The following is a 13,176-nucleotide window of genomic DNA, read 5'->3' as shown; positions in this document are numbered from 1 at the left end:
GACATGTTCCCTGGGCATCTCTAATTTTCTTGAAGAGATCTCTAGTCTTTCCCATTCTATTGTTTTCCTGTTTCTTGGCATTGTTCACTTAAGACTTTCTTATCTCTCCTTGCTGTTCTTTGGAACTCTGCATTCAGTTGGGTATATCTCTCCCTTTCTCCTTTGCTTTTGCTTCTCTTCTTTTCTCAGCTATTTGTAAGACAACCTCCTCAGACAACCATTTTGCCTTGTTAAATTTCTTTTCCTTTGGGAAATTTCAAAGACTTTTATAGTGCAAATCTTTTAATTCCTAGCGCTTAAACTCAATCTTCCCTCAAATGCTATTCTTTTTTTAAATTGGAGGATAATTGCTTTGCAATGTTTTGTTGGTTTCTCCTGTATAGCACTGTGAATCAGCCATAAGTATACATATATCCCCTCCCTGTTGAGCCTCCCTCCCCTTCATCCCCATCCCACCCCTCTAGGTTGTCATAGAGTACCAATCTGAGTCCCTTTTTAGACAGCAGTTATCCCCTAGCTATCTGTTTTGCACACAGTAGTGTGGTGTATTTCAGTGCTGCTCTGTCAGTTTGCCCCACCCTCTCCTTCCCCCACTACGTCCGCAAGTCTGTTCTCTATGTCTGCATCTCTATGCCTGCCCTGGAAACAGGTTCATCAGTACCGTTTTTCTAGATTCCATATATATGTGGTAATATACCATATCAAATCCTGAAGGAAATCAACCCTGAATACTCACTGGAAGGACTGATGCTGAAGTTCCAATTCTCTGGCCACCTGATGTGAAGAGCCAACTCATTGAAAAAGATTCTGATGCTGGGAAAGATTGAAAGCAAAATAAGAGGGCAGCAGAGGATGAGATGGTTGGATAGCATTACTGACTCAGTGGACATGAACTTGGGCAAACTCTGGGAGACAGTGAGGGATAGGGAGGCCTGACATGGTGCAGTCCATGGGGTCACAAAGAGTCAGACATGACTTAATGACTGAACAACAATGAGATCAAATGCTGTTCTCATTGGCTCCCAGCTTATCTGAGGATCCTCTGCTTTCTTGAGTCAAATGATTCCATTCTCCTTATTAATTAATTGGAGGAAGATGAAAGTGGCTAAAATATATACGCTAATCCCTAATTTTGTGTGACTATAAATTTTATTACTCCCACTAAGTATTATTTATTGAAGACTTACATAGCCAATCTGATTCATTTTTGTTCATTTTGTTATTGATGTTCCAGGAGGTATCTTCTCTGTAGTACACTTGGGCTACCAAAATCATAATGCTACCTTTTGCATTTATGCATGGGCTTAGCCCTTTTTTCAAAGTGGTCTTCTACTGGACAGTGTCAGGATCATGACAGGTTTCCAACTACATCTACATGCTCAACTGGAACCAACTTTCATGCACTAACCTTTTGATCCAGGGAAACAGGCATTCAAATAGAGCCCTGTTAAAACCACTAGCATCAAAATGCAACTGCATGCATGCCCTTTAGGTTCCCAATCCTCATTATCCCTTTCTCAGTGTGAATATCTTTAAACTAACTTTCATGTATTTTTATGTCATCCAATCTTAGTTAATTGCTGTCAATTATAGCAAAAACTTTAGACCACATAAAAATTCAAATGGAAATGGATCCTATCAGAGTCCTGGTTCTGGTACAAATATTGCCGTTTCCTCCTGGCAAGACATGAAATGTATATGCCCAAGGAATCCCAGAGGCACTTTTTTTTTTTTTTTTTAATTTATTTTTATTTTTATTTTTTTTTTGGTTTTAATTTTATTTTATTTTTAAACTTTACATAATTGTATTAGTTTTGCCAAACATCAAAATGAATCCACCACAGGTATACATGTGTTCCCCATCCTGAACCCTCCTCCCTCCTCCCTCCCCATACCATCCCTCTGGGTCGTCCCAGTGCACCAGCCCCAAGCATCCAGTATCGTGCATGGAACCTGGACTGGCAACTCGTTTCTTACATGATATTTTACATGTTACAATGTCATTCTCCCAAATCTTCCCACCCTCTCCCTCTCCCACAGAGTCCATAAGACTGTTCTATACATCAGTGTCTCTTTTGCTGTCTCATACACAGGGTTATTGTTACCATCTTTCTAAATTCCATATATATGCGTTAGAATACTGTATTTATGTTTTTCCTTCTGGCTTACTTCACTCTGTATAATAGGCTCCAGTTTCATCCACCTCATTAGAACTGATTCAAATGTATTCTTTTTAATGGCTGAGTAATACTCCATTGTGTATATGTACCACAGCTTTCTTATCCATTCATCTGCTGATGGACATCTAGGTTGCTTCCATGTCTTGGCTATTATAAACAGTGCTGCGATGAACATTGGGGTACACGTGTCTCTTTCCCTTCTGGTTTCCTCAGTGTGTATGCCCAGCAGTGGGGTTGCTGGATCATAAGGCAGTTCTATTTCCAGTTTTTTAAGGAATCTCCACACTGTTCTCCATAGTGGCTGTACTAGTTTGCATTCCCACCAACAGTGTAAGAGGGTTCCCTTTTCTCCACACCCTCTCCAGCATTTATTATTTGTAGACTTTTGGATCGCAGCCATTCTGACTGGTGTGAAATGGTACCTCATAGTGGTTTTGATTTGCATTTCTCTGATAATGAGTGATGTTGAGCATCTTTTCATGTGTTTGTTAGCCATCTGTATGTCTTTTTTGGAGAAATGTCTATTTAGTTCTTTGGCCCATTTTTTGATTGGGTCGTTTATTTTTCTGGAGTTGAGCTGTAGGAGTTGCTTGTATATTTTTGAGATTAGTTGTTTGTCGGTTGCTTCATTTGCTATTATTTTCTCCCATTCTGAAGGCTGTCTTTTCACCTTGCTAATAGTTTCCTTTGATGTGCAGAAGCTTTTAAGGTTAATTAGGTCCCATTTGTTTATTTTTGCTTTTATTTCCAATATTCTGGGAGGTGGGTCATAGAGGATCCTGCTGTGATGTATGTCAGAGAGTGTTTTGCCTATGTTCTCCTCTAGGAGTTTTATAGTTTCTGGTCTTACGTTTAGATCTTTAATCCATTTTGAGTTTATTTTTGTGTATGGTGTTAGAAAGTGGTCCAGTTTCATTCTTTTACAAGTGGTTGACCAGATTTCCCAGCACCACTTGTTAAAGAGATTGTCTTTAATCCATTGTATATTCTTGCCTCCTTTGTCGAAGATAAGGTGTCCGTATGTGCGTGGATTTATCTCTGGGCTTTCTATTTTATTCCATTGATCAATATTTCTGTCTTTGTGCCAGTACCTTACTGTCTTGATAACTGTGGCTTTGTAGTAGAGCCTGAAGTCAGGTAGGTTGATTCCTCCAGTTCCATTCTTCTTTCTCAAGATCGCTTTGGCTATTCGAGGTTTTTTGTATTTCCATACAAATTGTGAAATTATTTTTTCTAGCTCTGTGAAGAATACTGTTGGTAGCTTGATAGGGATTGCATTGAATCTATAAATTGCTTTGGGTAGTATACTCATTTTCACTATATTGATTCTTCCAATCCATGAACATGGTATATTTCTCCATCTATTAGTGTCCTCTTTGATTTCTTTCAAAAGTGTTTTATAGTTTTCTATATATAGGTCTTTAGTTTCTTTAGGTAGATATATTCCTAAGTATTTTATTCTTTCTGTTGCAATGGTGAATGGAATTGTTTCCTTAATTTCTCTCTCTGTTTTCTCATTATTAGTGTATAGGAATGCAAGGGATTTCTGTGTGTTGATTTTATATCCTGCAACTTTACTGTAGTCATTGATTATTTCTAGTAATTTTCTGGTGGACTCTTTAGGGTTTTCTATGTAGAGGATCATGTCATCTGCAAATAGTGAGAGTTTTACTTCTTCTTTTCCAATTTGGATTCCTTTTATTTCTTTTTCTGCTCTGATTGCTGTGGCCAAAACTTCCAAAACTATGTTGAATAGTAATGGTGAAAGTGGGCACCCTTGTCTTGTTCCTGACTTTAGAGGAAATGCTTTCAATTTTTCACCATTGAGGATAATGTTTGCAGTGGGTTTGTCATATATAGCTTTTATTATGTTGAGGTATGTTCCTTCTATTCCTGCTTTCTGGAGAGTTTTTATCATAAATGGATGTTGAATTTTGTCAAAGGCTTTCTCTGCATCTATTGAGATAATCATATGGTTTTTATTTTTCAATTTGTTAATGTGGTGTATTACATTGATTGATTTGCGGATATTGAAGAATCCTTGCATCCCTGGGATAAAGCCCACTTGATCATGGTGTATGATCTTTTTAATGTGTTGTTGGATTCTGATTGCTAGAATTTTGTTAAGGATTTTTGCATCTATGTTCATCAGTGATATTGGCCTGTAGTTTTCTTTTTTTGTGGGATCTTTGTCAGGTTTTGGTATTAGGGTGATGGTGGCCTCATAGAATGAGTTTGGAAGTTTACCTTCCTCTGCAATCTTCTGGAAGAGTTTGAGCAGGAGAGGTGTTAGCTCTTCTCTAAATTTTTGGTAGAATTCAGCTGTGAAGCCGTCTGGACCAGGGCTTTTGTTTGCTGGAAGATTTTTGATTACAGTTTCAATTTCCGTGCTTGTGATGGGTCTGTTAAGATTTTCTATTTCTTCCTGGTCCAGTTTTGGGAAGTTGTACTTTTCTAAGAATTTGTCCATTTCTTCCACGTTGTCCATTTTATTGGCATATAATTGTTGATAGTAGTCTCTTATGATCCTTTGTATTTCTGTGTTGTCTGTTGTGATCTCTCCATTTTCGTTTCTAATTTTGTTGATTTGATTTTTCTCCCTTTGTTTCTTGATGAGTCTGGCTAATGGTTTGTCAATTTTATTTATCCTTTCAAAGAACCAGCTTTTGGTTTTGTTGATTTTTGCTATGGTCTCTTTTGTTTCTTTTGCATTTATTTCTGCTCTAATTTTTAAGATTTCTTTCCTTCTACTAACCCTGGGGTTCTTCATTTCTTCCTTTTCTAGTTGCTTTAGGTGTAGAGTTAGGTTATTTATTTGACTTTTTTCTTGTTTCTTGAGGTGTGCCTGTATTGCTATGAACTTTCCCCTTAGGACTGCTTTTACCGTGTCCCACAGGTTTTGGGTTGTTGTGTTTTCATTTTCATTCGTTTCTATGCAAATTTTGATTTCTTTTTTGATTTCTTCTGTGATTTGTTGGTTATTCAGCAGCGTGTTGTTCAACCTCCATATGTTGGAATTTTTAATAGTTTTTCTCCTGTAATTGAGATCTAATCTTACTGCATTGTGGTCAGAAAAAATGCTTGGAATGATTTCTATCTTTTTGAATTTACCAAGGCTAGCTTTATGGCCCAGGATGTGATCTATCCTGGAGAAGGTTCCATGCGCGCTTGAGAAAAAGGTGAAATTCATTGTTTTGGGATGAAATGACCTATAGATATCAATTAGGTCTAACTGGTCTATTGTATCGTTTAAAGTTTGTGTTTCCTTGTTAATTTTCTGTTTAGTTGATCTATCCATAGGTGTAAGTGGGGTATTAAAGTCTCCCACTATTATTGTGTTATTGTTAATTTCTCCTTTCAAATTTGTTAGCATTTGTCTTACGTACTGTGGTGCTCCCGTGTTGGGTGCATATATATTTATAATTGTTATATCTTCTTCTTGGATTGATCCTTTGATCATTATGTAGTGACCTTCTTTGTCTCTTTTCACAGCCTTTGTTTTAAAGTCTATTTTATCTGATATGAGTATTGCTACTCCTGCTTTCTTTTGGTCCCTATTTGCATGGAAAATCTTTTTCCAGCCCTTCACTTTCAGTCTGTATGTGTCCCCTGTTTTGAGGTGGGTCTCTTGTAGACAACATATGTAGGGGTCTTGTTTTTGTATCCATTCAGCCAGTCTTTGTCTTTTGGTTGGGGCATTCAACCCATTTACGTTTAAGGTAATTACTGATAAGTATGTTCCTGTTGCCATGTACTTTATTGTTTTGGATTCGAGTTTATACACCGTTTTTTGTGTTTCCTGTCTAGAGAATATCCTTTAGTATTTGTTGGAGAGCTGGTTTGGTGGTGCAGAATTCTCTCAGCTTTTGCTTGTCTGAAAAGCTTTTGATTTCTCCTTCATACTTGAATGAGATCCTTGCTGGGTACAATAATCTGGGCTGTAGGTTATTTTCTTTCATCATTTTAAGTATGTCTTGCCATTCCCTCCTGGCTTGAAGAGTTTCTATTGAAAGATCAGCTGTTATCCTTATGGGAATTCCCTTGTGTGTTATTTGTTGTTTTTCCCTTGCTGCTTTTAATATTTGTTCTTTGTGTTTGATCTTTGTTAATTTGATTAATATGTGTCTTGGGGTGTTTCTCCTTGGGTTTATCCTGTTTGGTACTCTCTGGGTTTCTTGGACTTGGGTGATTATTTCCTTCCCCATTTTAGGGAAGTTTTCCACTATTATCTCCTCAAGTATTTTCTCATGGTCTTTCTTTTTGTCTTCTTCTTCTGGAACCCCTATGATTCAAATGTTGTAGCGTTTAATATTGTCCTGGAGGTCTCTGAGATTGTCCTCATTTCTTTTAATTCGTTTTTCTTTTATCCTCTCTGATTCATTTATTTCTACCATTCTATCTTCTAATTCACTAATCCTGTCTTCTGCCTCTGTTATTCTACTATTTGTTGCCTCCAGAGTGTTTTTAATTTCACTTATTGCATTATTCATTATATATTGACTCTTTTTTATTTCTTCTAGGTCCTTGTTAAACCTTTCTTGCATCTTCTCAATCCTTGTCTCCAGGCTATTTATCTGTGATTCCATTTTAGTTTCAAGATTTTGGATCAATTTCACTATCATTATTCGGAATTCTTTATCAGATAGATTCCCTATCTCTTCCTCTTTTGTTTGGTTTGGTGGGCATTTATCCTGTTCCTTTATCTGCTGAGTATTCCTCTGTCTCTTCATCTTGTTTAAATTGCTGAGTTTGGGGTGTCCTTTCTGTATTCTGGCAGTTTGTGGAGTTCTCTTTATTGTGGTGTTTCCTCGCTGTGTGTGGGTTTGTACAGGTGGCTTGTCAAAGTTTCCTGGTTAGGGAAGCTTGTGTCGGTGTTCTGGTGGGTGGAGCTGTATTTCTTCTCTCTGGAGTGCAATGAAATGTCCAGTAATGAGTTATGAGATGTCTATAGTTTTGGGGTGACTTTGGGCAGCCTGTATCTTGAAGCTCAGGGCTGTGTTCCTTTGTTGCTGGAGAATTTGCTTGGTATGTCTTGCCCTGGAACTTATTGGCCCTTGTGTGGTGCTTGGTTTCAGTGTCGGTATGGAGGCATTTGATGAGCTCCTGTGAATGAATGTTCCTTGGAGTCAGGAGTTCCCTGGAGTCAGGGTTTGGACTTAAGTCTCCTGCTTCCGATTATCGGTCTTATTTTTTACAGTAGTTTCAAAACTTCTCCTTCTATACAGCACCATTGATAAAACATCTACATTAAAGATGATAAGTTTCTCTACAGTGAGGGTCACTCAGAGAGGTTCACAGGGTTACATGGAGAAGAGAAGAGGGAGGAGGGAGTTAGAGGTGACCCAAATGAGATGAGGTGAATCAATAGTGGAGAGAGTGGGCTAGCCAGTAGTCACTTCCTTATGTGCACTCCACAACTGGACCACTCAGAGATGTTCACGGGGTTATACAGAGAAGAGAAGAAGGAGGAAGGTAACAGAGGTGGCCAGAAGGATAAAAGGGGGGAATGAAAAGGAGGGAGACAGATCCAGCCAGTAATCAGTTCCCTAAGTGTTCTCCACCGTCTGGAACACACAGAAATTCACAGAGTTGGGTAGAGTAGAGAGGGGTTAGGGAGGAGACACAGGCGACCTGGTGGAGAAAAAGGAGGGTCCAAAGGGAGAGAGAGTAGTCAAGCCAGTAATCTCACTCCCTAGTGAAAAATGGGTCCTGAAGATTGGGTCCTTAAAGGTACAAAATTGGTAACAAATACATAAAAGCAAAAATTAAAAATCTAGAGTAGATTTTGGAATTTCAAAAATACGATGTTAAAGAACAGAAGAAGGAAAAGAAAGAGAGAAAGAACGAACAAACAAAAACAAAGAAGGTTGCGAAAATTATAAAGAAAGTACAGGTACAAAATTGATAACTAATACCAGAAAGCGAAAATTAAAAATCTAGAGTAGAGTTTGGAATTTCAAAAATACGATGTTAAAGAAAAGAAGAAGGAAAAGAAAGAGAGAAAAAACGAACAAACAAAAACAAAGAAGGTCGCGAAAATTATAAAGAAAGTACAGGTACAAAATTGATAACTAATACCAGAAAGCAAAAATTAAAAATCTAGAGTAGAGTTTGGAATTTCAAAAATACAATGTTAAAAAAAAAAAAAAAAAAAGAAGAAGAAGAAAAATAAAGAGAGAAAACAAACAAACAAATACGAACAATGTCACAAAAATTATACGGAAAATTAAAAATCTAGAGTAAAGTTTGGAATTTCAGATATACAATGTTATATAAAAGAAGAAGAGAAAGAAACAGAGAAGAAGAAAAAAAAAAAAAGTCACAGAAATTATATAAAAAAAAACTATAGGTACAAAATTGATAACATATACCAAAAAGCGAAAATTAAAAATCTAGAGTAGAGTTTGGAATTTCAAAAATACAATGTTAAAGAAAAGAAGAAAAAAACAAAAACAAACAAACAAAAAAAAACAAGGTCAAAAAATTATAAAATATATATATATGAAGTTTGCTGAAGAAGAAAAAAATAGGGTCTTTTTTTTTTTTTTTTTTTGCAAAGTAATAGGTTATAAAAGTGAAAATTAAAGGAACAATAGAGGACTTAAAAAAATTTTTTTTTAATTAAAAAAAAAAAAAAAGAAAGAATGATCGTAAAAATAATAAAAAATATATCTAGGACTTTTTTTTTTTTTTTTTTTGTGGGTGTTGTGGGTTCAGTTCATTTTTGGCTAGTTCCTTGGTCAGATTTATATTTCTCAAGATCTATAGGCCCCTTCCTATGTAGTCCGTAGTAACCACAGGGTTTTGATCTATTGCCTGTAGCTTCCAAGGCGTTTCCCTCTGTTATATCTTCTTCTGTTTGCTAGTCTCTTCAGTATCTGGTTTCCGCCCTGACTCAAAGGGCACGGTGGCGGACACTTTTTTTTTTTTTTTTTTTTTAGGCTTACTTGTTCAGTCGCGCTGTGGGGAGGGAGGGAGGGATGCTGCAAACAAATAACACTGGCGTGGGCTCGCAATGCCTCAGCCACCCTGGGTCTGCCCCTGCTCACGGCGCGTGTAGCCTCCCTGTCCACACTGCTCGGACTCTAGGTTGTTCCGCCGGGAACAATCCGAGGCTGGCCCTGGGCTGCATGCACCTCCCAGGTCCAAGCCGCTCAGGTTCAGGCACTCGGGTAGTCCTCAGAGGCGCAGACTCAGTTGGGCCTGCGTTTTGTGCTCTTCCCAGGTCTGAGCGCCAATTTGCTCTTCCCAGGCGAGCGCCAATGCTGCGACTTATCGCCTCCCCGCCATTCGGTTATCTGGATGTAAAACCGGCGCACCTTCTCAGGCAGATATTGACCGTCCAGACCCCGAAGAAGTTTTAGTTAGCAAAGAAGCCTGCTTACAGTTTTATAGATAATGTCTCTCTGGGGCTGCGATTGCCCCCTTCTGGCTCTGGCTGCCTGTCACCGGAGGGGGAAGGTCTGCAGCCGGCTATCTCTGTTCAGTCCTTTGTTCCGTGCGCAGGCCTGGCGGTCTTAGGTTAGGGCTGGCTTTTCGCGTGATAGGTATCCCACAGTCTGGTTTGCTAGCCCAAATTATTTCGCTCAGATAGCGCTCAGGGTATTCAGGCCAGATTCTTACTCTCAGCGATGCAGCCCACGCCGCGCCTCCCTGCCCAGCCCCGGTTTGCTAATGGCGGATGCAGGCGTCTGCGCTGCTTCTCTGCTGGGGGAGTTACCGTAGGGCTCGCAATCTGCGAGTTTTAAATTGTTTATTTATTTTTTCTCCCTGTTATGTTGCCCTCTGTGCTTCCAAAGCTCGGCACAGATTCGGCAGTGAGAAGGTTTCCTGATGTTTGGAAACTTCTCTCTTTTTAAGATTCCCTTCCCGGGACGGAACTCCGTCCCTCCCTCTTTTGTCTCTTTTTTTTTGTTTTTAATATTTTTTCCTACCTCCTTTCGAAGAGTTGGGTTGCTTTTCTGGGTGCCTGATGTCCTCTGCCAGCATTCAGAAGTTGTTTTGTGGAATTTACTCGACGTTTAAATGCTCTTTTGATGAATTTGTGGGGGAGAAAGTGTTCTCCCCGTCCTACTCCTCCGCCATCTTGGCTCCTCCCCCGGCACTTTTTTTTAAGTCAGTGATACCCACATGATTTACAGTTATGTAGCCTAAGAGGGGGAGAAGGCAATGGCACCCCACTCCAGTACTTTTGCCTGGAAAATCCCATGGACAGAGGAGCCTGGTAGGCTGCAGTCCATGGGGTCACTAGAGTCGGACATGACTGAGCGACTTCACTTTCACTTTTCACTTTCATGCATTGGAGAAGGAAATGGCAACCCACTCCAGTGTTCTTGCCTGGAGAATCCCAGGGATGGGGAAGCCTGTTGGGCTGCCGTCTATGGGGTCGCACAGAGTCGGACATGACTGAAGCGACTTAGCAGCAGCAGCAGCAGCAGCAGCAGCCTAAAAGGGTATTAAAATTTTCCTGGGTAAGTCAAAGAATTTCTGACTCATGGTAAGTTTCTATGACTAAGAAGACTCTTGTTTATATCTTGTCTTGATGGGGAAAAAAATGTGAAGTTGTGCCTTATTGGGAACATCCTTACAGAGTAACTGTACTTTTGATATGAACTTGGAAATTATATTACTATCATAAATTCTCTGGAATGATTTCAGCTTGTGTAAAAGAGAGCATTGTATAGAAAAATCACTGGTTAAGGAATTAAACATGGTTAAAGAAAAGATACTGGTAAAAGGATTATAGAAAAGGCACTGGTTAGGCACAAAGTGGTACATCCATTTGTCATTCCCTGAATGTTTGATTTTAGTCATATCCTAAATATATCTAAACTTCAATATAATGTAACTTACATACTAATAATTGCTTCATCTGTTCTAATTTAAGGTTTTGTGATTCTCCAAACCAGACATTTCAATATAACTCATCTTTCATAACAGCAATACACACACACATGTGCACAAACACACACATGCAAACGCACACACATGTTTCTATGTAAATAGTTACCTTGTAAAGTGTTTTGAAATTTGTTCTTTTCTACAGGGACTAATATACAAGGCTTGACAGGTAAAACTGGAAGAGGTGTAATAAAGGGACAGTTCAGGACACAATCAAGCAATCTCCCTGGTAAGAATAGAAATTTTACAAATCTAAGATTTCAGGTTTACTTATCTTCTCTAGAGATATTTAAACAAGAGTCATGAATAACATCAGTATCTATGTTTTAATATCACATGGGCTGAAATTTTCAAGAATTTTTTCCTTAAATTCGATATTAAATATCAATGTAAAACTATCTACATATTATTAATGGTAGAACTCATTCACTTAGGATGTAATCCATAAAAACCAGTCCTTTAATAAACTTAGCATATGCTTGGTGAAAAATATGCCCAATTATATTCTATTCACTTTCTGTTTTCAGCTTAGGTAGACATTTCTCTTGAATTTGCAAGTGCAGAAAGGCTAGCTAAGGAATGTGATAAGAATATAACATCTCAGTGGTTATCAATTCCCTCTTTATTAGACCTGTAGTAACAGCATTACGGGAGAAGGCAATGGCACCCCACTCCAGTACTCTTGCCTGGAAAATCCCATGGACAGAGGAGCCTGGTAAGCTGCAGTCCATGGGGTCGAGAAGAGTCGGATACGACTGAGCGACTTCACTTTCACTTTTCACTTTCATGCATTGGAGAAGGAAGTGGCAACCCACTCCAGTATTCTTGCCTGGAGGATCCCAGAGACGGGAGAGCCTGGTGGGCTGCCATCTATGGGGTCGCACAGAGTCGGACACAACTGAAGCGACTTAGCAGCAGCAGCAGCAACAGCATTACACACATTTCTTTATGGTGTTTTCTGTGATATTGAAAGAAGACATCTAGAGATAAAAGGAAAACAGACATTCGAACAGAACCCTGTAACTACAAACACCAAGAGGCTATTGTGTGCATGCCTGAGGATGTGCCCTCTGAGGACCAATGGGTGAGGCTTCACACCTCAGGAGAAAAGAGACATTAATAAGACACTTCTGAGAAATCACTGTAAATAAACAAGCAAACAAGCAAGCGAACACACTAAACAACAAGCCTTATCTAGGGAAACAAATTAGAATCCAGAAATACTATGATATATTATCTAAAATGTCCATACTAAGTCGCTTCAGTCATGTCCAACTCTTTACGACTGCATGGACTGTAGCCTGCCAGGTTCCTCTGTCCATGGAATTCTCCAGGCAAGAATACTGGAGTGGGTTGCCATGCCTTTCTCCAGGGGATCTTCCCGACCCAGGGATCGAACCCACATCTCTCATGTTTCCTGCATTGGCAGGCAGGTTCTTTACCACTAGTGGCACCCTGGAAGCCCCGAAAATGTCCAGTTATTAGCAAAAAAAAAAATTAAGACATGCAAGGAAATAGTAAATTGTGACCCATGCAATATGCTTGTGAGAGTCTTGGATGTTGGATTTAGCAGACAGTGATAACCTAATAGTTATTATAAATAGAAAAAGGAAATTTTGTTTTAAGAAAACAAAGATATGATGAAAATATTTCATCAACTAGATATTATCATCTAAAAATAAAAATGTAGAAGAACCAAATGTGGTTGAAATATACAATAAATGAAATGAAAATACTGCCTAAGGGAAGAGATTGAATACTGCCTAAGGGAAGAGTCCGAAGAAAGAAACAGTGAATTTAAGGTAATGGGAAATACTAGAAGAGAGAGAGTGCAGTAAAAATATTTGAAAAGATGGCTGAAAATTAAGTGAATAACACTAGATGGTAGCTAATAGAACAAACACTACATATTCATACTAAACTTGCTCTAATTTTGTCTCTCAGATTCTTTAAAAATTATATAGGTTCATAAAGAAATAATTGTAAGAACAATTTTAACAATATCTTTAATTTTATACATGTAACATGTAATTCAGTAGCACAAAAATGGGGATAAGGGAATAAAACTATATGTCAGTCATGCTTCTGCATTTTC

General features: G+C 38.5%; 1 protein-coding gene across 15 annotated transcripts in view; it reads left to right on the top strand.

The window, feature by feature from the left end:
- CCDC7 (coiled-coil domain containing 7) overlaps window positions 1–13,176 on the top strand; it is a 275,288-nt gene that overhangs the window by 232,909 nt on the left and 29,203 nt on the right. For all 15 annotated transcript variants that reach the window (XM_070800783.1, XM_070800790.1, XM_070800784.1 and 12 more), the window contains one exon: window positions 11,227–11,310. In XM_070800783.1, coding sequence (XP_070656884.1) covers window positions 11,227–11,310 — 84 coding nt within the window. The remainder of the gene's footprint in view (window positions 1–11,226; window positions 11,311–13,176) is intronic.

Source organism: Bos indicus, chromosome 13 (assembly GCF_029378745.1).
Source record: "Bos indicus isolate NIAB-ARS_2022 breed Sahiwal x Tharparkar chromosome 13, NIAB-ARS_B.indTharparkar_mat_pri_1.0, whole genome shotgun sequence".
Taxonomy (NCBI): Eukaryota; Metazoa; Chordata; class Mammalia; order Artiodactyla; family Bovidae; genus Bos; species Bos indicus.
This window is presented reverse-complemented; position numbering and strand designations above follow the sequence as displayed.